Source organism: Callithrix jacchus, chromosome 3 (assembly GCF_049354715.1).
Source record: "Callithrix jacchus isolate 240 chromosome 3, calJac240_pri, whole genome shotgun sequence".
Lineage (NCBI taxonomy): Eukaryota > Metazoa > Chordata > Mammalia > Primates > Cebidae > Callithrix > Callithrix jacchus.
The window spans coordinates 183,408,052-183,434,907 of NC_133504.1; the positions used below are offsets into that span (position 1 = coordinate 183,408,052).

General features: G+C 42.7%; 1 protein-coding gene across 1 annotated transcript in view; it reads left to right on the top strand.

The window, feature by feature from the left end:
- The window catches only part of CLNK (cytokine dependent hematopoietic cell linker), a 213,940-nt gene extending 188,396 nt beyond the window's left edge, over nucleotides 1-25,544 (top strand). The window contains exons 17-19 of the mRNA XM_054253475.2: nucleotides 2,753-2,830; nucleotides 8,650-8,805; nucleotides 21,638-25,544. Coding sequence (XP_054109450.1) covers nucleotides 2,753-2,830; nucleotides 8,650-8,805; nucleotides 21,638-21,784 — 381 coding nt within the window. The 3' untranslated portion in view covers nucleotides 21,785-25,544. The remainder of the gene's footprint in view (nucleotides 1-2,752; nucleotides 2,831-8,649; nucleotides 8,806-21,637) is intronic.
- Nucleotides 25,545-26,856: the final 1,312 nt, after the last annotated feature.

Below are 26,856 nucleotides of genomic sequence, written 5' to 3' on the forward strand. Positions count from 1 at the left end.
TCTTTTTGCCCAGGCTGGAATGCAGTGGCATGATCTGAGCTCACTACAGCCACTGCCTACCAGGTTCAAGTGATTCTCTTGCCTCAGCCTCCCTAGTAGCTGGGGTTACAAAAGCACCCCACCATGTCCAGCTAATTTTGGTATCTTTAGTAGAGACGGGGTTTCTCCATGTTGGCCAGGCTGGTCTCGAAGTCCTGACCTCAGGTGATCTGTCTGCCTCGGCCTCCCAAAGTGCTGGGATTACGTTTAACAAACACACCGTTACAGTCCAGAAAGGTGGGACAGCTAGAAGTGGGGCCTTCCAGGTTATAGGTAAATTTCAAAATTTTCTGGGTAACAATTGGTTGAGTTTAGCTGAAGACCTGCGATCAAAGGGAATGTCACTGATAGCTAGAGGGCTAATTATCAGTTAAGGGATTGTGAGGACCGAAATTCTTACTGTACAGATGAAGCCTTCTGGTAGCAGGCTTCAGAGAGAAGAGATTGTAAATGCTTCTTATCAGACTTAAAGTCTGTGTTGATGTTACTGCTGGGGAGATATAATGAGGCATGCTTGACCCCTACTTCCCGTCATGACCCAAACTAGTCTAGCAGGTTAAATTTTAACAATGCCCTGGCAGAGGAGGAAGTCCATTCCGATGGTTGGGGCAGCCTTAGAATTTTATTTTTGGTTTACAATACTTTTGCTTAATTTATTTTAAAAAGTAATTGCAATGCAAACAAAACAAGCTATTAAATTGTAGCAGGATTCCGCTACCTGCTAATGGCTGTCACCATAAGGATTGCTCTTCTTCTGTTAAAGAAGAGATTTGAAATGTCAGAGAGATATTAAGGACATATTAGAACCAAAATGAAAATTCCCTCTTGAATTATTCAGGGGTCTAGAAAGAGAATTAGAAGGGGACTTCCTTCCCGCAAGTGATGTGGAGATACATAATTCAGTTTCTGAGCACCAGCTAAACTCACCAGCCATCCCCCATGACCACATTTGGAGAAACACAGGTCTAATCTCTAAACGTCCTCCCACTTGGACAAATAAATAAAAACAGAGTAGATGAAATGTACCATGACCGATCCCTGCCATGTCCATGGATTGGCCAAGAGTCCACCTGGAATCAGCAGACCCCAAGTTCAGACAGCTTCAGTGGGGAGATGGGGTTCCAAGGCTTCCTTTATCTCCAGAGCCTGTCACATGCCTTTGCTGGAGTGAGGCAGAGCTGGCCCCAACAAGGGCTTTTTCAGCACCAGCTCTCCCCTGGGAGTAGGGAATAGGTCAAATAAGAGGTGACTTTTGGGCCAGGCACTGTGGCTCACATCTGCAATCCCAGCACTGTGGGAGGCCGAGGCATGTGGATCACCTGAAGTCAGGAGTTCGAGAACAGCCTGACCAACATGGTGAAAATTACCTGGGAATGGTGGTACACACCTGTAATCCCAGCTGCTTGGGAGGCTGGGGCAGGAGAATTGCTTGAACCCGGGAGGCAGAGGTTGCAGTGAGCCAAGATTGTGCCATTAAACCCCAGCCTGGGCAACGAGAGCAAAACTCCATCTTAAAAAAAAAAAAAATGAGGTGACTTTTGGTCCCAGTCTTGATGCAAAAGAATGGCTGAGCTGGGTAGGCAGAGGAGAGGACAAGGAGGGATTCCAGGCAGTAGGGCAGTTCTGGTCTTTCCTGAAGCTGTGTGTGTCCAGAGTACAAGCACTTTGTCTGGCCAGACCCATGTCTGAAATAGGGTGTCAGGAAGTGAGGCTGCAGGGTTGAGTTAGACCTAGCTCATGCCTTTCCAGATGCTGTTCACATCAGCGTGTTCTCATGTGAACAGAATCAGAATCTCAGTATTGGATGGATCAGGTTCATTTTTCAGTGGACCAGAGACTAAATAAATGAGAAACCAAAGACGTGATGTCGCATACTTAACTCTCGCCAACGATGTGACAGGTTTTGACTTTCTGAACCCTCACTGTCCATCTTAATTAGGGTTAATACTACCTGACATGCCTACTTCAAAGAAGTGTTGACGGGATGGATTGACATGCTACTGCATAAGGAAGGACCTTATAGACGCTGGCCTCACAAGGGGGTTAGTTCATATTATGATCCTAGGAACTCTGTGAAGGAAGTGCAAGTCCATGATGCATCTCCCTGACTGCTCTTCCTTCTCCCAGTTAGTCTGGATTTTATAATCAAAAGAATTTAAAATCATTTAATATTGATATAAAACAAAGCAGTGTGGCACAGGGAGAAGGCTAGATAAACTAGGACCCAAATCATAGCTCAGCCACCTGTGCCTCTGGTGAAGTGGCAGAGATTGAGCTCTTTCTGCACCTCTTTCTCCCTCCCTTCTGTTTGTATGTGATGAGGGCAGTACAGGCTTCACCAACAATACACATTTCCACCTCAACAAGCCTCAGTTGCTGAAGATTCAGAAAGCAGTGATAGATAGAGGGCTTATGATCTATTCTGAGGGTGGTGCTAAAGGACCTTTCTCAACAGATTCTCACAGACTTCAGAACTCCAGTATAGTAAGTACTGTACGTACAGGACAGTAAGCTACAGTAACTTTTTCTCTGTCTCTCTGCCCTAAGCATCTGTGGGCTTCTCCAGGTCAGAGACTAAATGTTGGGCGCTGAATATCTACTATAGATGAAACTATGACTAGGCACTGGTGGAATAAAAGTAAATTTTGAATTAATTAATAATTCATACTTCTTTTTAACCCTAAAATATTTGTTTATTGATTCGGTATTGCAGGATATCCAGCACAATGAATGGTACGTTGGAGAATACAGTCGCCAGGAAGTGGAAGAGGCATTAATGAAGGAGAACAAGGTAATGCCTTCTACATGGCCCATCATCACTATTTCTATAGGCATCTTATGGTTTTCTGCTCATGGGTTGCAAGATGTAACAAGCAACAGCTTCAATGTAGCATTTCCTGCATCACCTCTTGTAGTTGAAAAGAGCATTTAACACGGACAGTTTCAGGCCTGATGCAGTGGCTCATACCCGTAATCCTAGCACTTTGGGAGGCTGAGATAGGTGTATCATTTGAGGTCAGGAGTTTGAGACCAGCCTCACCAACATGGTGAAACCTCATCTCTACTAAAAATACAAAAAATAATTAGCCAGGTGTGGTGGCATGCGCCTGTAACCCAAGCTACTCAGGAGGCTGAGACGTGAGAATTGCTTGAACCAGGGAGGTGGAGGTTGCAGTGAGCCAAGATCGCGCCACTGCACTCCAGCAGAGTGAGACACTGTCTCAAAAATAAATAAAATAAAATAACAAAACAAAAAACAAAACAACATGGAGAGTTTCAGACCTCAGGGTGGTAGAGCTAATTATCAGCTGTGTGGCTTTCTCAAGTTCCTAAATAACTTCCCGTGTAGATTTAGTCATTCGTAAAATGAAACATAGTAAAATCAACCCTAAGGAACTATTTTCAACATGAAATATAGAAACTGGGCTATAGAGGTCACAATAGATGGAGTTTCCTTCTGCTTTCTTCAAGCTTTGTCTTCTTAATCAAGGTTTGCCCAAAGTACTGTTGGGTCTTTATGTCTCACTTCTTCGAGAAAGGAGCAGGGATTGTGAAGGCTGCAGTAGTCAGGAGAGAAAAGGTTATGCCGCAGCAACAACCCCATGATCTCAGTTGCTTAACATAATGAAACTTTGTTTTTGTTTGCATACCATGTTCAGGATGGGTTTGGGTGGATAAACTCAGGCTGCTGGGGGCTCCATCTCAATGGTGGGCTTCCACCTTCACACTCTGGCTCCTTTCTCTTTTTTTTTTTTGAGACAGAGTCTTGCTCTGGTGTCCAGGCTGGAGTGCAGTGATGTGATCTCAGCTCACTGTAACCTCTACTTCCCAGGTTCAAGTGATTCTCCTGCCTCAGCCTCCCAAGTAGCTGGGATTATAGGCACCTGCCACCATGCCCAGCTAATTTTTTGTATTTTTAGTAGAGACAGGATTTCACCATCTTGGCCAGGCTGGTCTCGAACTCCTGACCTTGTGATCCACCTGCCTCAGCAACCCAAAGTGCTGGGATTACAGGTATGAGCCACTGCATCTGGCCCACACTCTGGCTCTTAATACATCCCTCAGAAGTAACATATTTTACTTCTGCTTACATATCTTTGACCAAAGGACGTCACATAACCAACCTTAAGTTCAAAGAAGGTATGGAAGTGCGAACTTACCAGATGTGGCCAAAAGGAGAAAAGAACTGGAATATTTATACTCAGGTCAAATGACTACCACAATCCTCATCCCAAAGAGCAAATAATTTTCAAACAAGGACTATGTGCAGAGAACTATACGAGATTGCTTAGAAGTTATAGAAAGTGTCTCCAGACTGCTGCAACATCGAAATCTATCCCCAGCTAACCAGTACAATGGTCATTGTTGATGGAGGTAACCCAAAATGAATGAATGAATGAATTAGTGAATAAATGATAGGCCTACAATAAATTTTCATAAAATTTTAAAAAACCTAACTCCCAGAATTGATGTTGTAAAATTAAATAAATTATATATATAAGTTGCAATGATAAACAGAAGCATGCCCCCTCCAAAGATGTTCACATCCTAATCCCCAGAACCTATGACTATGTCACCTTCCTAGAAAAGGGGACTTTGCAGATGTGATGAAGGCAAGGATCTTGAGATGGGGAAGTTACCAAGCATTATCTTGGTGGTCTCAACGTCATCACAAAGGTCCTTGTAAGAGGGAAGCAGGAGTGTCAGAGTCAGAGGAGAGATGTGATAATGAAAGTCGAGCTCAGATGAACAGGAGAGCCACACGCCTCTAGAAACCGGAAAAGTCATGTAAACAAAGCCTTCCCTATTGATTCTAGCTCAGCAAGACTCATGTTTGACTTCTGACTTCCAGAACTGTAAGAGAATACATTTGTGTTTTATGCCACTGATTTCATGTTTGTTTGTTATAGCAGCAGTAGGAAATGATACCATTGCTAAAAAGTATCTTGAATATACATGGAATAAATGGAACATTCCATTTCCTAGATGAGGAAACTGAGGCTAAGCCAATGTGTTGGTCAGAAAGTAAATACATCGGAAGGACATGCGTTCAAGATCAGTGCGCTTTTCACAAAATCCCAGCTGCCTGTAGTAGCTTTCACAGTTCTTTTCACAGCCCAGGTGGAAAGCCTGGGTGGTTGGCTGATGCAGCTCCTCGAGGACCTTCCTTTTTTCCTTCCAGGGAATCTGTCCATGCCTTGGTAGAGTGGTGAACCTGGTGATGGTAGATTCCAACCCTGGCTCTCTTTCTCGGCTAATCAGTGCTCGGTGCACTACTGCACTCACAGAGCCTGTTTTCCAGAAAAACTACTCTTAGTAGACCTGCTTCCAGTAACCCATGCATGGATTATGCTGGAAAAGCACTACTCATGTTACCTGATGTTTTTCTGGCAGCATTTGGGCGCTCAGCAAATGCTCGCTTCCTCTCTTTCTGTAGGCCTCTTTCTGCCTCTTCCCAAGAAACATTAAGAAAATAAAATCTCAGTTAAATGACTTCATATTTTCCTTTTCTGTTTGTCTCAGTCAGTTCTGTCAAAATGTGTTTCCCATTTATGAAAGATAATTTAATTTAAATTTCAGGATTACTCAGATTTATTTTGACAAATTCATTGCAAAGTTTAAGAGGATAAACCCAAAACTTGGCCATGAGTTTTGGCCTCCTCTCTCTTTCTGATCTTTGGCAGTGCTCTGTGCTTGAACATTAAGGATTCACTTATGACTAAACATTTTAGGCAGAACAAGTTCCAGAAAATTCCTCCGTCCTACTGTATATACTCCGAGGCTTGTGTATTTAAAGAGGAAGAATTTGGTTTGGTTTTGAAATATTCCATTTAGTAACTGTGACACTTTAGGGGATTCACTTAATTAAGCCTTTAGACCTTTATTCCTTTACCTGTAAAATGAGACTAAAATACTTCCATCAACGTTTATGTAAAGAACCTATAAATGGACCAGGTGTGGTGGTTCATGCCTATAATCCCAGCGCTTTGGGAGGCCGAGGTGGGTGGATCACCCAAGGTCGGGAGTTTGAGACCAGCCTGGCCAACATGACGAAACCCCTTCTCTACTGAAAATACAAAAATTAGCTGGGTGTAGTGGCTTGCACCTGTAGTCCCAGCTATTCAGGAGGCTGAGCAGGAGAATCACTTGAACCTGGGAGATGGAGGTTGCAGTGAGCTGAGATCAAACCATTGCACTCTAGTCTGGGCGAAAGAACAAGACTATATCTCAAAAAGAAAAAAAAAAAAAAAGGAACCTGCAAATGAAACAATGTGTGTAAAGTGCTTGACACCTTGAGGGCAATTCTCAATGCACCTTAAGCTGCCAGTATCATCATAACATCACTATAATGTTACAGTCTTATTTATAATTTTGTATACTTAAAGTATTGTTATATTGCATTACATAGTATTATTACCATTATATATCTAAATTTATATTCATTAAAGAAATATATAATTATATGTAGCTTTTATAAAATCTAATTATAATTCATTATAGATATATATCACTGTATATTTTATCTATATCTATCATATCTATTCTTTTTTTTTTTTTTTTGAGACAGGGTCTCACTCTGTTGCCCAGGCTGGAATGCAGTGGCGTGATCTTGGCTTGCTGCAATCTCTGCCTCCTGGGTTCAAGAGATTCTCCTGCCTCAGCCTTTAGAGTAGCTGGGATTACAGGCATATGCCACCATGCCTGGCTAACTTTTGCATTTTTAGTAGAGATGAAGTTTCACCATCTTGGCCATCCTGGTCTCAAACTCTTGACCTCGAGTGATGCACCCACCTCAGCCTTCCAAAGTGCTGGGATTACAAGCATGAGCCATCTCACCTGGCTTCTATTTATTCTTCATAGATCATGTATAATCCTCTATACAATACACACAATTACACTTACAGATTTTTCAGTGTTTTTCATCATATAAATGACACAATGTAACCACAAAACTAAGCCTGGTAGGTGTGTTTATGTTCAGGAGAACTGCTCCATTTCTCACTCTTTTACAACAAGATCTTAGTATCATTCTGAATTATTCCCTGGAGTGTAAAAATTATTTCTAATCGATATCCTGTTCTCAGCTCCTGGACCATTTGACACTGTTGACCTGCTTTTGGAAACTATGAATCTCCACATCTTGACTTCTGTCACTCTAAATCTCCTGGTCTTCCTTCATCTTTCAGATAGTTCCAGGTCTTTTCTGTCTCTGCTTTTTTGCCCTGTACTTGCCTTCACCTCAACTTAGGCTACAATACCTCCTCCCATACAGGATCTCTCCACTCAGTTTCATATCCATGACTTAGAAGCCTCACGTCTCTTTCAGGAACCCTAATCTTGCATAGACATCTTTCCACACAGAAGTCCAGTTTATTAGGTAAAACTTCTTCTGCTCGAAGCCCGCAATGGCACTCACTGTCTCTAGAATAATACCCAAGCCTCAGGCAGAAGAGGAAACATGTGAACATCGGAGATGAATATAATAAGAAGGGGCCAGGAGAAGGGATTTTCCATGCAGAAAAAGTAGCACATGTTGGCATGGTTTGTGATCCTACACAAATCTCATCTTGAATTGTGATCCCCATAATGGCCATGTGTCTAGGGAGAGACCTGGTGGGGTTGACTGGATCATGGGGGCAGTTTTCCCCATGCTGTTCTAGTGAGTGAGTTCTCATGAGATCTAATGGTTTTATAAGGGGCTCTTCTCTCTTCACTCCTCACTCTACTCTCCTCCTCCCATGTGAGAAGGTCCATTTTGCTTCCCCTTTGCCTTCTACGTGATTATGTTTCCTGAGGCCTTCCCAGCCATATGGAACTGTGAGTCAATTAAACCTCTTTCCTTTATAAATTATCCAGTCTCAGATATTTCTCTATAGCAATGTGAAAACAGACTAATACATCATGTAAAATCTGGGAGCCCCAAATCAGATGGTGCCTTTGGGAAATGGTGGCTTGGGTGGAGCCAGGAGCCAGGAGCAGGAGGCTGCAGGAGCAATGAGAGATCAAACTGCGAGATAGGTTGGTCATGCTAAGTTCATGGGCACTATGCCCAGGTCAGTAGGAGATAATAAAATATTTTCTTATTTTCTTTTTTTTTTAACCAGAGTCCCACTCTGTCCCCTAGGCTAAAGTGCAGTGGCGCAATCTCGGCTCACTGCAATCTCTGCCTCCTGGGTTCAAGTGATCCTCCTGCCTCAGCCTCCTGAGTAGCTGGGATAACAGGAGCCCACTACCACGCCCTGCTAATTTTTGTATTTTTAATAGAGATGGGAGTTTTCTGTGTTGGCCAGGCTGGTCTCAAACTCCTGACCTCAGGTGATCCACCTGCCTTGGCCTTCCAAAGTGCTGGCATTACAGGCATGAGCCACCACCCCCTAGTCTTGATGAAAGATTTTCAAGAAGAGAGTGTCAAGATCCAACTGCTACACATCTCAGAAAATGACAAGAACCCTTAGACATGCAGACACTCGGTAAAAACTTACTGAATTGTGGTTTACCGAAAACTAAATCATCTGGGAATCTCATGCATGCAAACATCATTGTGGCCACCATTACAAGGGCAGAATGCTGACATGCCTGAAAAGATGACTGGTACTTTTTCTGCTTCAGGATGGTACTTTCTTGGTCCGAGATTGTTCCACGAAATCCAAGGAAGAGCCCTATGTTTTGGTGGTGTTTAATGGGAACAAAGTCTACAATGTAAAAATCCGCTTCCTGGAGAGGAATCAGCAGTTTGCCCTTGGTACAGGACTCAGAGGAGATGAGGTGGGTATAACTTAACTGCCTTCCTGTTCCAGGCTAAGTGCAAGAAATAAAGGAAGAGTTTGGGAGATGTTGCCCTGGAGGAGGGGGATGTAGGCTGACCTCCCCTCCCCTTCCACGAACAGCTGCACATGTCATACACTTTGGCCCACCAGGCCAGTGGCCAGTTCTGACCATTTCATGAACCTCATCCCCTGCTTTGCCTGTTAAAGAAACTCATTCTATAAGACACATCTAAACTCTGCCTCCCAGGAAGCCTTCAGGGGAGCATATACCAATGTCAGATTCCTTTTCCTCCTCAGCACTGAACTGCCCACTACAGACTTTTCTGATGTCTGTCGGAATTCCTTATCTATCTATGGATTTGTGTCCCCAGAATAAATGTGAACTCAGACACAGTGTTTGGGCTATGTTGAGCATGCCTGTTCTCAGTACCCATCTGCCGGTGGGGAAGAAAGAATGAATCAAGTAAAATATTTGTGAATAACTTATAAATCAATCCACAAGAAAGGGGAAATTTTTACTAAAAAGTGTATATGCCAGGCCTAGTCTATCTGCATTTTTTTTTTTTTTTTGAGACAAGAGTCCCACTCTGTCGCCCAGGCTGGAGTGCAGTGGCACAATCTCAGCTCACTGCAACCTCCTCCTCCCAGGTTCAAGTGATTCTCCTGCCTCAGCCTCTGAGTAGCCAGAATGACAGGCATGTACCACCACACCTGGCTAATTTTTGTATTTTTTTTAGTAGAGGGGTTTCACCATGTTGGTCAGGCTGGTCTTGAACCCCTGACCTCAGATGATCTGCCTGCCTCGGCCTTCCAAAGTGCTGGGGTTACAGGCATGAGCCACTGTGCCTGGCTAGCATCACTTGTTTTGATCCTCAACAACACTTCGATGTCATGATTTTTCCTATCTCAAATGTAGGAAAACTGAGGCTCAAAAAATTAAATAAATGACCAAAGACACACAGGCGTAACGGGAGGGGGAAGGACAGGCTGCTCTTGCAACTCTTCTGTTGATAAAGGAAGGGGTAAAGGAAAGAAGGTATGAAGTGAGTTACGCGTCACCGTATCTAAGGATGTGAGCTCAGGCAGTGACTTAACTTCTCTGGGCTTTAATTTCCTTAAATGTAAATGTGCTTTTAAAGCCTAGACTTCAATAATTTAGTGATTCTCATTTAACATCTACGAACGGAATCGTGTCTCTCTCACTCCAGAAAACCCACACATGGAAGTCCTAACCCCCGGTAGCCCAGAATGTGACTGTAATTGAAGATAGGGCCTTGAAAGAGGTCATAACTTTATGAAGGTCAAATGAGGTTATTGGAACGAGTCCTAATCCAATATGACAAGAGGAGATTAGGAAGCAGACAGGCACACAGAGGGGACCACATGAGGACACTGGGAAGAGACGACCATGTGCAAACCAAGGAAAGAGGGCGTGGGAGAAAGCAGCCTTCTAGCACCTTGATCTTGGGACTTCAGCCTTGAGAACTGCAAAGAAAGAAAGTTCTGTTGTTTAAGCCACCTCGTCTGTAGTGCTTAGTGATGGTAACCTTGACAGACTAACACAGGATCAAAACAGAACTTTCACACACATACCAATTGTTTTTCAGCAGATAACAAAATAGGGCACATTGCCAGGGCCGCCAACATGCTTCAGGTAGGCATGTGTGTGAACTCGATTCACAAGCTACGTGAAGATTCCAGCTTAAATCCCGTGTCTGACTCAGAGCACTTTTTTAAGACTCAGAGAGGAGTAGTCAGCACCAGTGAGGCAACCACGGAGTCAGTTCACCATCCTTTGCTGCAGCCCAGGAACACTGTGACATGAACAAGTGCATGAGTGAATCATCAGATTAATATATAAATCTACCAGGCACCACCACATTAAGAAAGTGCTATGTTAACACAAAATCAAGAAGTGGCCAGTTCATCATTTTGGGAAGAGGATTGGCAAGTTCATAAATGTGAGACCCTTAGAATCAGCGCCTGGGACCTATCAAGCCCATGATAATCATTAGTTATATTTTTGTAACTATTACTGAGTCATTTAAATAACTAGGATATATTCCCCTAGATACCTATGGTAATGGACTTTCCAGCTCAATGTTCCTTTATCCTTCTATATCTTCTCCCAGCTCATAGAATTTCTCACCGTTAGTAAAGCATTATGTAGTTCTTATTTATTTACTTTTTGAAATGGAGTCTTGCTTGCTCTTGTTGCCCAGGCTGGAGTGCAATGGCACAATCTCGACTCCTGGGTTCAAGCGATTCTCCTGACTCAGCCTCCTGGGTTCAAGTGATTCTCCTGCCTCAGCCTCCCGAGTAGCTGGGATTACAGCTGTGCACCACCACACCCAGTTAATTTTATATTTTCAGTAGAGATGGGGTTTCTCCATGTTGGTAAGGCTGGTCTTGAACTCCCGACCTCGTGTGATCCACCCACCTCAGCCTCCCAGGGTGCTGGGATTACAGCCATGAGCCACCACTCCCGGCCAGGAAATCATTATATAATTCTTAAATGCTTGGGTTTAAGGGTTTCTCTTCCTTAGGTAATAGAGGATGTGGACATGGTGTGCCTTTACGTGTACCAGGCCATTGGGCCAAATGCTGTTTAATTTGTTCTCTCATGGAGTTCTTGAAAAAGCTCTGGAAAGGACATATTAATGAACCCCATTTACCAGCAAGGAAACTGAGACCTGAGCATAGTTACAGCTTTTTCTTGTTCTGGAACATGCGCTACTTCAGTCTGCTAATAAAGAAGAAGTAGAGTGACTGTGATAATATCCTAATAGCTTAATCAGACTGTCAGCCGGTTCACTGCCTGTCTTGGCAAATAAGGAGCGTCTCCTATGGCAGGCCACCGATTACACCGTCAGCCTCCAGATGAGCTGCTTTAATAATTGTCACCAGGGATCCCTTAGAGAACCTACTGTCTGTCTTAAGAAGCTCCTTTCTGTGTTCATCTGGAATTTTCTCCTCCTTTGCATTCCTTATTGTTTTTCCCATGTACGTGTCGAACATACTTTTCCACAGGTGAAAGAATCAGTTAAAGCATTCATTAATAATATAAATATATATACACAAATCAAGCAATGAGAAAGAAATCCAAGGCAGAATCCTGAGTTTTGGTGGTTCTTTATATGCACTGAAACTGTTCCGTGCGGTTAGCCATTAATAACTAATTTAATCTATTGAATCCTTCTATTGAATCCTCATAGCCACCCTCTGAGTTAGGTGCTGTCAATATTTCCGTTTAACAAATGTGAAACTGAGGCACAGAAATGCTAGGTATCTGGCCCAAAGTCACAGCTAGCAAATGAGAATGCTGGAATACAGTGTATTTTGCAAAATGCTGACTTCCGTTACCAGTTGAAGGTGTCCAGGTTCTTGGCACCTCGAACAAAGAATTGGTCAAAACAAACAAAGCAAGGAAAGAATGAAGCAACACAAGCAGAGATTTACTGAAAATGAAAGTACACTCCACAGGGTGGAATCGGGCCCAAGCCTAGGGGCTCAAGGGCCCCCTTACAGAATTACCTGCAGTTTAAATATCCTCTAGAGGTTTCCATAGGTTATTTGGTGTGCACCCTGTGTAAATGTAGAGGATGAAGTAAAGTTACACAGTCATTTCGGCGGTGTTTGCCTTAAGTACATGGAGAGGTTATTTCCTGTCGTAGCTGATGGGTTTCCATTTGACTTGGTTCTAGAAAGTCCTTAAGTTCCCTGCCTCCAGGCCCTATTCTCATGCCTCGCTTCCACATACATGGCAAATACAACTAATCCCCCACCTGTTTGAAAACATTTCAGGCTGAATCACAGTTAAGGAATAGTTAACGCTTACTTGGAGTTTACTTTATGCTGGAGAGTAGGTAAAAAATGACAGTTCACAGGTCATTTCTTCCCGCTTCCCCTCTGAAGGAGCTGAGCCCTGGTGTAAGAGGAAGACATCTGGATTTCACTCAACTCCCTCAAGCTTTTTACAGCCTGAGCCTTTTGTCTTGCTGAGGAAGAATTACACCTCTTTAAAACAAGATAAAGTCACTTTGCATAGCAAGGCTCTGCTAAATGCAAGCCAACAACCAGCTAGTTTAGCCAGTGTTCAAAGAAAGCAAGCATCTTCACCCAACTCAGCAGGAAAAACATAATAAGAAACAGCCAGCATCGTCAAGGATTATTTTAATTTCTTGTGGTTTTGTAGCTATCTTGCAACTTTTGAATTTAACCACACAGATGATGCAGCCATGCCTAACTCATAGGAGTTATTCTCAGTGTGACATGAGATGATGTAAATAGTGGCAGACACATAGAGGCAGGTGCTTAATAAGTATCACTTCCCCAGAAACTTCGCGGTTTAAAACAACAGAAATTTATTCTTTCACAGTGCTGGAGGCCAGAAGTCCAACATGATGGTATCAGCAGGGCCATGCTTCTTCCAGAGGCTCCAGGGGAGAATCATTCCTTGCCTCTTCCAGCTCTCCACGGCTGCCTGCAATCCTTGGCTTCCTTTAAGGCCACATCACTCCAGTCTTTGCCTCTATGGTCACATGACCTTCTCCTCTTCTCTGATCAAAATCTCCCACTGCTCCTATCGTTTTGTGTGTGTGTGTGTGTGATGGAGTCTCACTCTGTTGCCCAGGCTAGAGTGCAGTGGCGAGATCTCAGCTCACTGCTAACTCTACCTCCTGGGTTCTAGCGATTCTCCTGCCTCAGCCTCCTGAGTAGCTGGGACTACAGATGCCCACACCACCACTCCCGACTAATTATTGTAATTTTAGTACAGACAGATTTTTACCAAAATGGCCAGGCTTGTCTCAAACTACTGACCTTGTGATCCACCCGCCTCAGCCTCCCAAAGTGCTGGAATTACAGGGTTGAGCCACCAGGCCTGGTCGCACTGCTCCTATCTTATGAAGAAACACATGATTGCTTTTAGGGCCTACTGAGATAACCTCAGATAAGCTCCCCTTCTCAAGATCCTCAACTTAATCCTGTATTATAGCATATAAAATAGTATTTACTCTTTTACAATGTAAGGTCCTATTCACAGATTCTGGGATTAGGACACAGACATATTGGAGGGGGAATCATTCAGCACCCCTTGCTCATTTACTTATTTATTCTCTAAGCATTAATTGCAGTATGTTAGATTCAGTGTTGCATTCTGGGAACACAGAAAGAGTAATAACAAGTCCCTGTTCACCTGTGCTGATCTCTGTGGGCACCTAAGCAAGAATGAGATTGGTAGAACACTGGCCCTAGCCAGCCAAGCAGGCACCTGCCTTGAACAACCTGCACTTTGGGAAGCGAGACTGCTGCCAAATGTCAACCCTACATCTCAGTTGCTTGTGTTGTTTTTGAGATGGAGTTTCGCTCTTGTGACCCAGGCTGGAGTACAATGGCGTGATCTCGGCTCACTGCAACCTCCACCTCCTGGGTTCAAGCAATTCTCCCACCTCAGCCTCCTGAGTAGCTGGAATTATAGGCATGTGCCACCATGCCTGGCTAATTTTTTGTATTTTTAGTAGAGACAGCGTTTCTCCATGTTGGTCAGGATGGTCTGAAACTCGGCCTCAGGTGATCCGACCGCCTCAGCCTCCCAAAGTTCTGGGATTGCAGGTGTGAGCCACCACAGCCGGCCTATATATCAGTTTTGTAAGTCATATTTGTCAACATTTCTGTGAAATCTCAGAGAAGGGAACAATTTCAATTTCCAGATCTTTCCTTTTTGTTCTGCAAACGTTTATACGTTTCTAAAAATCACCATATACATGATAAACTAAACTTTAAAGACTAGAAGATAGGGACAAATAATTAACCCGTGGGTTTTTTTTTTTTTTTCCACACCTCCCGTCTGCTTCCTCCTCATCCTTCTTGCTTGGCATTTCTCTCTCTCTTTTCTCCCCATTTCCTTCTTTCACTCTCATGTGTGCATGCAAACAGATTTATTTACTTTTCTGGCAAGGAAACATTGTCCACAGTTCATGTATAGAATAAACACAAAAGGTTTAAACAGATTTTAAGATCTAGTATTAGCATAACATTTGTTGCCCCTGGAAAAGATGATTCAGTATGCAAGAGCTTCATTATAATTTTTTTTTTTTTGAGACAGAGTCTCCCTCTGTTGCCCAGGCTGGAGTGCAGTGGCACGACCTCGGCTTACTGCAGCCTCTCTCTCCCCAGTTCAAGTGATTCTCCTGCCTCAGCCTCCTGGGTAGCTGGGACTACAGGCACACACCACCATGCCCAGCTAATTTTTGTCTTTTTGGTAGATACGGGGTTTCACCTTGTTGGCCAGGATGGTCTCCATCTCCTGACCTCGTGATCCCCCTGCGTTGGCCGTCCAAAGTTCTGAAATTACAGGCGTAAGCCACTGCGCCTGGCCAATTAAAATCTTTTTTAAAAAGTCTCTTCAGGGTAATATTTCAGTTTCGACCCCATCATTAAAAACCAATAATAAGAAAAGACCAGGCTAGGCATGGTGGCTCATGCCTATAATCCCAGCACTTTAGGAGACTGAGGCGGGAGGATCACTTGAGGTCAGGAGTTTGAGACCAGCCTGGTCAACTTGGTGAAACCCCATCTCTACTAAAAAAACAAAAAGTTAGCCGGGCGCCATGGCACGTGCCTGTTATCCCAGCTACTTGGGAGGCTGAGGCAGGAGAACTGCTTGAACCTAGGAAGTGGAGGATGCAATAAGCCAAGATTGTGCCACTGTACTCCAGCCTGGGCGACAGAGTGAGACTCCATCTTAAAAAAAAAAAAAAAAAGGAAAGACCATGTGACTAATTTCACCTGTCTTGCTTCCTACTACCTGTTAAGATTACAATATCGTATGAAATGTCGTCCATGTAGCAGATTATTAAAACAATTAATGGCAAATGTATTATTTCAGGACATACTTAAAGAAAACAGGAATGAGAACAGGACAAAGAAATAATCCTCCTTCTGAAGACTGACACTAGGAAAGATTTCCTTTTAGCAATGTGGATTCAACCAAGTTTGTGAAAGAATTCTGTATGGAAAGTGTTTGTTGTCGTTAATAACTTGTTTGTTGTGCTTGGTTTAAAATTGGAAATGAAATACAGAAAATTATCATCTTCCTAAAGGCTTACAGTAATGGTCTATAAACTTCTTGGTGATTTCATTGCTCTCCCATGATGTTCTTGGCAAATCCAGAAGGGAGGAGTTAATAGCAAGGCCTGGTATTTAATGAGCACTCACTGTGTGTTACACATCCTTTTCAGTGCCGCACTGTTACTGAGCACTCACTGTGTGTTCCACATCATTTTCAGTGCCGCGCTGTTACTGAGCACTCACTGTGTGTTCCACATCCTTTTCAGTGCCGCGCTGTTACTGAGCACTCACTGTGTGTTCCGCATCCTTTTCAGTGCCGTACTGTTACTGAGCACTCACTGTGTGTTCCACACCCTTTTCAGTGCCACGCTGTTACTGAGCGCTCACTGTGTGTTACACATCCTTTTCAGTGTTGTACTGTTACTGAGCACTCACTGTGTGTTACACACCCTTTTCAGTGCCGCGCTGTTACTGAGCGCTCACTGTGTGTTACACACCCTTTTCAGTGCCACGCTGTTACTGAGCGCTCACTGTGTGTTACACATCCTTTTCAATGCCGCGCTGTTACTGAGCGCTCACTGTGTGTTACACATCCTTTTCAATGCCGCGCTGTTACTGAGCACTCACTGTGTGTTCCACATGCTTTTCAATGCCGCGCTGTTACTGAGCACTCACTGTGTGTTACACATGCTTTTCAGTGCCGCGCTGTTACTGAGCGCTCACTGTGTGTTCCACATCCTTTTCAGTGCCGCGCTGTTACTGAGCACTCACTGTGTGTTCCACATCCTTTTCAGTGCCGCGCTGTTACTGAGCACTCACTGTGTGTTCCACATCCTTTTCAATGCTGCGCTGTTACTGAGCACTCACTGTGTGTTCCACATGCTTTTCAATGCCGCGCTGTTACTGAGCACTCACTGTGTGTTACACATGCTTTTCAGTGCCGCGCTGTTACTGAGCACTCACTGTGTGTTCCACATCCTTTTCAGTGCCGCGCTGTTACTGAGCACTCACTGTGTGTTCCACATGCTTTTCAGTGCTGCGCTGTTACTGAGCACTCACTGTGTGTTACACATGCTTTTCAGTGCTGCGCTGTTACTGAGCACTCACTGTGTGTTCCACATCCTTTTCAATACTGCGCTGTTACTGAGCACTCACTGTGTGTTCCACATGCTTTTCAATGCTGCGCTGTTACTGAGCACTCACTGTGTGTTCCACATCCTTTTCAATGCTGCGCTGTTACTGAGCACTCACTGTGTGTTCCACATGCTTTTCAATGCTGCGCTGTTACTGAGCACTCACTGTGTGTTACACACCCTTTTCAGTGCCGCGCTGTTACTGAGCACTCACTGTGTGTTACACATCCTTTTCAGTGCTGTACTGTTACTGAGCACTCACTGTGTGTTACACATCCTTTTCAGTGCCGCGCTGTTACTGAGCACTCACTGTGTGTTACACATCCTTTTCAGTGCCGTACTGTTACTGAGCACTCACTGTGTGTTACACACCCTTTTCAGTGCCGCGCTGTTACTGAGCACTCACTGTGTGTTCCACATCCTTTTCAGTGCCGCGCTGTTACTGAGCACTCACTGTGTGTTACGCACCCTTTTCAATGCTGCACTGTATATGCATCAATTCCATTTCACAGTCAGGTCCGATCATCACCATCAGTGTTCATAGAATAACTGAGGCACAGAGAATGCAAGAAACTTGTTGACAGTCACACTGCTAGTGGTTGGGAGAGCTGGGCTTTGAATTCAGGCATTTAGGTTCCACAGGCCCTCCGCTTACAATTAACCTTATGTAGTAGAAATTATTCTCCCCATTGGACAACAGGCAAAGTACCCTACCTTAGCATCAGGTAGAAACTCATATTTATTGTATGCGTAATATGGGTGGTGCTATGGTCTGAACATTTGTATTCCTCCAGAATTAATGCATTGAAATCCTAAGCCCTAAGGTGAAGGTGTTAGGAAGTGGGGACTTTGGAAAGTGTTTATGTCTTGAAAGTGGACACTCACAGATGGGATTAGTTCCCTTCTGAAAGAGGGCATTGCTCTTTTGACCATGTGAGGGCACAGCATTAAGGCAAGAAAATGGGCTCATCAAACAGTGAATCTTCCAGTGCCTTGATGCTGGACTCCCCAGGCTCTAGAATTGTGAGAAATAAATTTCTGCTGTTTCTAAGCTGCTAAGTTTACAGTACTTTTTGTTGTTGTTTTTTGAGATGGAGTCTCTTCTCTGTCTCCTACGCTGGAGTGCAGTGGTGTGATCATGGCTCACTGCAACCTCTACCTCCCGGGCTCAAGTGATTCTCCTGTCTCAACCTCCCAAGTAGCTGGGATTACAGACACATGCCACCAAGGCTGGCTAATTTTTTATATTTTTGGTAGAGATGAGATTTTACCATGTTGGCCAGGCTGGGCTCGAACTCCTGACCTTAAGGGATCTGTCGGCTTTGGCCTCCCAAAGTGTTGGGATTACATGTGTGAGCCACCGCGCCTGGCCTAGTTTTGTTTGTTTGTTTGTTTTTAGATGGAGTCTCACACTGTCACCCAGGCTGGAATACAATGACACAATCTCGGCTCACTGCAACGTCCGCTGCCCATGTCCAAGCGATTCTCCTGCCTCTGTGTTATAAGTAAAATTTTCAGTGCTGCAAAAGAAGTAGTATTTGAATATAAATTTCCTTGGCAAGGCAGTTTACTTGTATAGAAGGGTGCAGATCACAGATAGAACAATGGTGAGCGCACAATTGGACAGAGGGGAAGGGGCACTTATTCCTGATGGAGGTAGCCCCTACTGCTGTGTCGTTCCCCTATTGTCCAGCATTAGATCGCACAGTCTAGTCTAATTCCAATTGCTGATTTTAAAGGGAGCAGGGGTACGAGCCAGAGTGGCAAGGTGGGTAGTTTGGCAGGAAGGACATTACAGGCAGGTCAGAGCAGGTAGCCAGGGGTCAAAGCAGGTGACCGGAGCAGGTGACAGGGATGAGTCAGGACGGAGCAGGGGACCAGGGGAGAAGATGTGAACTACTGATTAGAACTGGTGGAAAAGGTTGTTTACTGAAACTACAAGGAAGTGAAACTTTAAAATGAAGAATTAAAGAATAAGAGAGCTGAACATACTGACATACTGATTCTTTGAAGAGAAAATTGGGGTTTACTACATCTAACACTCAGCCTCCCAAGTAGCTGAGATTACAGGCGCATACCACCACACCTGGCTAATTGTTTGTATTTTTAGTAGAGATGGGGTTTCACTATGTTGGCCAGACTGGTCTCAAACTCCTGACCTCGTGATATGCCCATCTTGGCCTCCCAAAGTTCTGGGATTTCAGGTGTGAGCCACCACGCCTTCCATCCTACTACCTTAACAGGCTGAACACACTAAGTCAGACTGACACATAGGTTATATCATTGGACACGGCCACAGATCCAGTAAAAGGCTCAGGGTGACAAGGGACTTACAGAATGAACCGGGACTCTTTGGGTATAGAAAGAGAAACCCTAACTCAAATGAGCTCAGGTGGGAGAGGAGGAAATTGGTTGATCCATGTAACCAGAAAGGGCAGAAATGGACTAGATCCAGGGACTGGTTAACATCAAGAAATTCCCACTCTGCATTTCTTTCCCCACATTTTTGTCCCCACCGTGGTATCTATTTGCTCTTCAACCTCTCCCCACCCCCATGATGGTAGGAAGGAGGAGATGATCCTGGAAGTCACAGGTTTTTAGCTTTTTAACTCCTTTCCATTCAGTGTGCTTCTAACAAAAAAGAATGTTCCCTCCCAACAGCCCCGAGGGAAGCCACTGAGTGATCTGGTGAGATTATTAAGCTCAACTGACAATTTTCACAGCGCATAGCCCCAAATGAAATTATTTGTTTGCATAGGAAATTATTTTCTGCATGCTTCCAACAGAATGTCATCTCTGTGAGGTCCTAACTGGTCAATCTCATTCCCTGTTGGCTATTCCTGAGGCCTTCCAACATTCCTGCACCTAGGATACCCTGGGCAGAGGAAGGAGTAGACAAAACCAAATCAGAGGCAGAGTAGCCCCCACTGCGGCTCCGTTTCTTCAGGCTATGTCATCTCTACCTTAGTTTGTTGGAACATCAGAGGTCACGAGCTATAGGCAAGGTTGAACAATAAAAAGAAGTATCCAGAAAAGTGAGGCTTCATTCCTGGTCTCGGCCTCCCTAACCAAGGGACTCTGAGTAAGTTAGTCTGCTTCTCTGAGCTGAAATTCCTTTAGCTCTTTAGAGAAAATAATTCCCCGTCCCTGTTCACCTCATAGGCTTGCTAAGGAGAATACAAGCTGTCTTGCAACTGGGGAGGCAGGTTGAGCAAGCTCTTCCTGATTATCTCCCAATATTCTCCTTCAGGAGCTCATCCAAACTCACCTCATCAGAACTGCTTATATGCAGAATGGACACTAGAGACTCAGAGAGGGAGAGAGTGAGAAGGGGGGTAAGGGATGAAAAAAATCACCTGTTGGAACAATGTATATTATGAGGGTGACAGGTATGATGAAAGCCCAGGCTTCGCCACTATACGATTCATCCACATAACCAGAAGCCACTTGTACCTCTAAAGCTACTGAAATTAAAAAAAAAAATTACTGTATATGCTCAAGTCTTCTCAATACCTGTCCTTGTGCATGGCTCTGTACATTCTCCACTTTTAATGCCTTCAAACCCTCCTGTCTGGAATGAACCATAACATAGCCCATTTCAAGTCTGTATCCTTGACAAAGCACTTCCCCATTTCCCTAAACCCGAAATAATCTTACTTTCCATTAAATTGTCATACCACTTTATCTGTATATCTAGAAACACTGAAATCTGCAGTCATCTCATTATTTCACAAGAAGTCCAAGGCAGGCAGCTAAATTGGCTAAGCAGCCCTGTGGTTGTCTCTGTTCCGCGTATGCTGGAATTCCTTAGACTTCATTGCTGGAGGGCAAGCTCACTGCAGGCACTGCCTCCCAATTTAATACATTCCTGCCTGAATCTTCTATATTTTTGCTGGTCAGAGCTAAGGTTGAGGTTTGGGAGGCAACAGAGATTCCAAGGCCTGATTGCTGTGTAATTAACGCATCTGAGTTGCTAGGATAGAAAGGTTGTGATAACAATAGAATGGAACTTAACCAATGTGATCTGATTCCAGAGAGGGAAAACTCCATGTGGAGGAAATTTAAAGAGCTGCCATAGGGTTCACTTTTGGGCCTCTTAATAACTTTTTTTTTTTCCTCCCTTGTTAATCATTCTTCTCACTCATCCTTCAAGCTTGCCCTATTCTTTTTAAAAACTACTTCCAGCCGGGTATGGTGGGTCATATCCCTAATCCCAGCTTGGGAGGCCAAGGCAGGTTGAACACCTGAGGTCAGGATTTGAGACCAGCCTGGCCAGCATGGCAAACCCTGTCTCTACTAAAACTACAAAAATCAGCTGGGCATGGTGGCATGTGCCTGTAATCCCAGCTACTCGGGAGGCTGAGGTAGGAGAATCACTTAAACCTGAGAGGTGGAGGTTGCAGTGAGCCAAGATCAGGCCACTGCACTCCAGCCTGGGTGACAGAGCAAAACAATGTCTCAGAAAACAAAACAAAACAAAAAGCATTTCCTGAAACATCTTTACCATACAAAAATTGCTACATGGTTTACCTCTTCCCCATGCAAAATGAAGCACCTTACCTATACTTTAACCTGAAGACGCAAAAGATACTTGAAAAATCATTAACTTTCTTTTCTGTATTTCAGAAATTTGATTCAGTGGAAGCCATCATCGAACACTTCAAGTATTTTCCCATTACACTAATTGATGGGAAAGATAAAACTGGGGCCCACAGGAAGCAATGTTACTTGACTCAGCCACTCTCTCTCACCAGACACTTCTCCCCTCTGTAGTGTGGTCTTTGTGTTATCTTTGGTTTACTGGATTCAATGCTTCCATCGTCTCACTGATTTCAAAAGATTATATTGTGTGTCTTCCAAGGATGACTTTTTTGACTTTGTAGAAAAGAAAAACACTCTAGAACAGAAAGTGGAAAATCAATCACGATTTTAAAAGTTCAAACCACAGAGAAAATATTTATTTTCAAACCACAGAGAAAATAAAAACATTCTAGTATCTGGCCACTGGAAAGTAAGTAAAAATTAAAAAAACTCAGGTTTTAAAAGTATCTTCTAAACGACAACAAAATTCTATAAATATAGCCATTATGCTCATGATACAGGCAAGCAGCAAAGGTGACCAGAAGCTATTGCTTAACTGTTTGCAGCTGGTGCAGAACAAGTCTATGGGAAATTCCCAAATCTATGCTCTTTACAGGACGCTGTGCCACCTTTATATCAGCTCTTTGGTCTTACACATCTGCAATGTGTGGATGATTTCTTACACTAAAGATGTTGGTGAATATTAGCTCTCTTTTATTGTAATCCTAGAAATTCATGTATAAGAAAGAAATGTGATATGGAAAACCAGCAATTGTGAATGTCACCTTGAAGACAGAAACTGAAAATACTCTGACCATACTGTGAAATGCCTATGGGACCAGCCTCCAGCATCCTCTGCTTCTAGAAGCTTTAAGTCAAATGGAATTAACACATTCATAGTAAAGAGCTCAGATTATATCCTTCTCTAGCTGTCAGCCAAGCATGTGTCTGAGGGAAACTAAAAATTGTATTAACAATTCCAATTATGGACTTCCATTCAAAGATGAAGAAAAACTGTCCTCAAATTAATGCTAATTCTCACAGTAACATTAGACATGTCATGATATTTATTCCTGTGCTGGGCATGGTAGCTCATGCCTTCATTTAATAAAATAAAATTAAGAGGATTTAATTTTACTCTTGTTTTACAATAAAGATGAGGAAGCAGAGGCTTGAAGAAGCTATGAATCTTAATCAGTTATGAGAAGAGAGCCCCAGATTATAATCTGCTTTGCCTGGCTCCATGCAAGCTCATCTTCCCAGGCACATTCTCCACACTGTGGCATTTTACTATCAAGTTGAAAAGCGATAAAAAAGAGAAAGAAACAATTTGAAAATACAGATTTACCACTGTAAAATAAACTCTTCTACTGGCAATAGGCTTTAAATATATATATATATATATATACTGTTGAAAATAACAGTATATAATGATGCCAAATGGTAGCAAAGCTTACACAGGAAATTCTAGAGTATTTATATAATTGTAGCGTTAATGCAGAAAGAAAACTGAAAAGCATTAAAAGGCAATAGAATCAGATGAAAACAATACCAGCAATGCCCAGGATCATCCCTTCTGTAAGACAGCAGACAATGAGCTCTCGGAAAAGCTCTTAGCATCTACCCACCATCCACACACCTGCTCTGGTGCTCTTCCTTCACAAGGTAAATGTGAAGTGATGCCTGTAAGTTACATCTGAAGCATTGAATGAAGCAGCTCTTTGTAAAGCTGGCATTTTTGAGACCTAACTGAGCCTATCTTAGAGTGTGCCTGAAGAAGATTACATATGAACCAAGAAATAAGAATGTTTACATTGAAGCTTGGATATTAAGGAACTCACGGTCTGGCCAGAGCTAAAAGCTGTATGGTTGCTGGTCATTCTCTTCTGGAATTCAACTAGCCATGGACAGTATGGAAACAAGGACTCTACAGAAGGGTTCCAGGCTCATGTCAAGAAAGACTCTGACCCTCATCCTACAAAGCTATTGGGAGATGACTGATAACTCCAAACTCACTGACTCATTGAGGCCATACCATTCAATGCCGTGTTCTCAAGAAATGTCTATGAGTCCTCTCAACCATTGCTGTTGATAAAATAGGTGAATCTCAGGTGGAGGTTAGCATTTGATGAGGTGTATATTTGAAACAATGTATTATCACCTCTTATCTTTATCACCTTATATCATACATACATGATATAATTCCAAAAAGAAAAAGAAGTAGAAATTAAGTAGCCTTAAGATGACAGCAAGAACAAGGGGAAAAGAAAGAAAAAAAATTAAATATTTTGCAATAAAAAGCTCACAATATTTAATCTATTTGAACATTTCTACAAAAAATATAAAATTGAAAATATTGACATGGGCTGCTTCGGATGATTGGGATTTGAGGGATTGTGTTAGTCGGGTTTTCTAGAACTCAGACTCCAAGACAGAGTTTGAAGTGCAAACACTGATTGGAGGTTAATGTTTGAGAAAAATCAAAGGGAGAAGAAACAGAAGTATGGGTATGGGGTGGACTTTTAGGCTGCCACCTGTGAAAGGGAAGAGAGGAGGCGTGGGAGTGAGTAGAAAAAGCACAAGATTGAGATACAGTTCTGGAGGGTCTCGGCCAGCTCATGGTGAGGCCCAAAGCAAAGTCTTCCCATGGAGGAAAGAGTGTCGTGGTGGGTCTCAGTGCCCCACGATGCTAAGTCATGGTCTGGGGCTATCCTGGAAAACAACAAAAAAAAGACCTGCAAATGTTGTGGCAGATCCAGAAGGCGAGGCTGGATTCTGGCCACTAACTCTCTGGCCAGGAAGTTCTTTCAGTGGAGTCCCAAGTGACCCGCCTCTGGCCTGCCACAGCGACATTCTGAATTCACTGTTTTCAGTGTTGATCATAGTAAGGACAATTACATTTACATTTTGCTGGTAATGGATGATTAAATAATAAGGGTATATAAATCTAATTGTATTTGTTTCTTGCAACACTTCTGTAAAGAAGAGAGGGCAGCTATTTCTAAGCATTTTACAATTCAGAAAATTGTGCTTCATTGGCCAAAATCTCACAGTGACGTAGTTGTGACTAGAACCAAGGTCTTCATACACAGTTATACTATTCACAGTCTACCTGCTTTATTAGATCTGTAATTGAATATTGCCCAAATTCCAGTGTTTTAATCTCTTTTTAACCATTACCTTATGTTTAGTTTAAAAGTATTACTTGATATCTGGTTTCAACAGAGTAAGAGAATTTTAGTTTTATCCAATTACAGCATTTACACATTCCAGATATTTTTTGGACTAAATAATTCCCATTCTGGAGAAACGTGCATAGCCTCATCGTTAGTCACGTATTGTGTTAGCACCTTCGTGTACCGCATGTGTATTCATTACTAGGCACTGTTGTAGATGTTGAAAATGGAGCAGTAAATAAGAGAGACATATGACAAATAAATATACAAAAAAAAATAAGATAATCTAGGTTGGTTTTCCATTACTCAGTTGGATTTCTATTTTAACACTTATCTCTGAGTGCTTGTGGGGTGAGGCCAACATTAAATGTTTTCATGAAGCTCCCTTGAGATAACTTTGAAAAGTCCTGAGTCAGAAAATTTAAAATTTTCCCAAATTTCTGTGGGGAGTATGTCTGTGTGTGCACATGCATGTGTGCATGTGTGTATGTGTGCATGTGTGTATGTGTGCATGTGTGCATGCGTTAGTGTGTTTGAGTAACTGCATCATAGCTGTAATCAGTTAAATCTCCTTTTCTAATTACTGTGGAGGAAACAAATGAACTCCATTGTCAAATGTAGCCATTTGTCATGTATGTGTGTATACATATACAAGTTTTTATGAGACAGCCTACATTGTATAATATTAGCATTATATTTGTATATCTTTCCTTATTCTGAGCAATATTTGTTCTAGCTAAGCACATTTACATTCATAATTTATAGCCATGCTAATTTAAAAAAAGCAAATATGTAATTAAATATTATAATTTTCTCTGTATCTGAGTATTGAAGAAAGAAATTCAAAACATAGCTTAATTTTGTTTCATGCCCTATTGCCCCTAAAACCCTTTTGAAATTACATTTAGGGAAAATTTAGGATAAAATTTCTAGAACAATTATTGATGTATGAGCATTATGCTAGACTTTGGAGGTGAAGATGAAAAAGACACAATCCCTGTGATTGAGAGCTCAGAGCCTGACAGGCAAGATACACATGTAATAACCATCTTAACATGTGTGAGTTAATATCTCATTGTGGTTTTGATTTGCTTTTTCCCAATGATTAGTGAAATTGAGTACCTTTTCATATGCCTGTTGGCCAGTATCAAAAAACAAAAGATAACGAGTGTTGGCAAGGCTGTAGACCAATGGAAACCCTGTGCATTGCTGGTGGGAATGCCAAGTAGTGTAGCCACTATGAAAAACAGTAAAGAGTTTCCTTAAAAATTGAAAATGGAACTATGATATTCAGCAATCCGACTTCTGGGTATGTATCCAAAAGAAATCAAATCAGGATCTTGAAAAGATATCTGCACACCCATATTCATTGGAGCATTTTTCACAATTATTCCAAGATATGGAAACAACCTAAATGTCTATAAAAAGTGAATGAATGGGTGGAGACAGTGGCTCATGCCTGTAATCCTAGCATTTTGGGAGGCTGAGGTAGTCAGATAATTTAAATTCAGGAGTTCAAAACCAGTCTGTCCAACATGGTGAAACCCCGTCTCTACTAAAAATATAAAAAAATTAACTGGGCTTGATGGTGGGTGCCTGTAATCCCAGGTACTCAGGAGGCTGAGGCAGGAGAATCACTTGAACCCAGGAAGCGGAGGTTGCAGTGAGCTGAGATTGTGTCGCTGCATTCCAGCCTGGGCGACAGAGCAAGACTCTGTCTCAATAAAATAAAAATAAAATAAAATAAAATAAAAAGAATGAATGAAGAAAATGTGTTATACACATACAATGGAGTATTATTCAGCCTCAAAAAAGGAGGAAATCCTGCCACATATGACAAGGTGGATGAATCTGGAGGACATCATGCTAAATGACATAGCCAGGCACAGAATGACAAATACTGCATGACTCCACTTATATGAGGCATCTCAAATAAACTCACAGGAAGAGAGAATAGAATAGTTGTCACCAGGAGCTGTGGTGAGAGGGAAATGAAGGTTTGTTGTTCAATGGATATAAAGTTTCAGTTACACTAGGTTAATAGGTACTAGAGATCTGCTGTATAGCATTGTGCCTGTGGCCAACAAT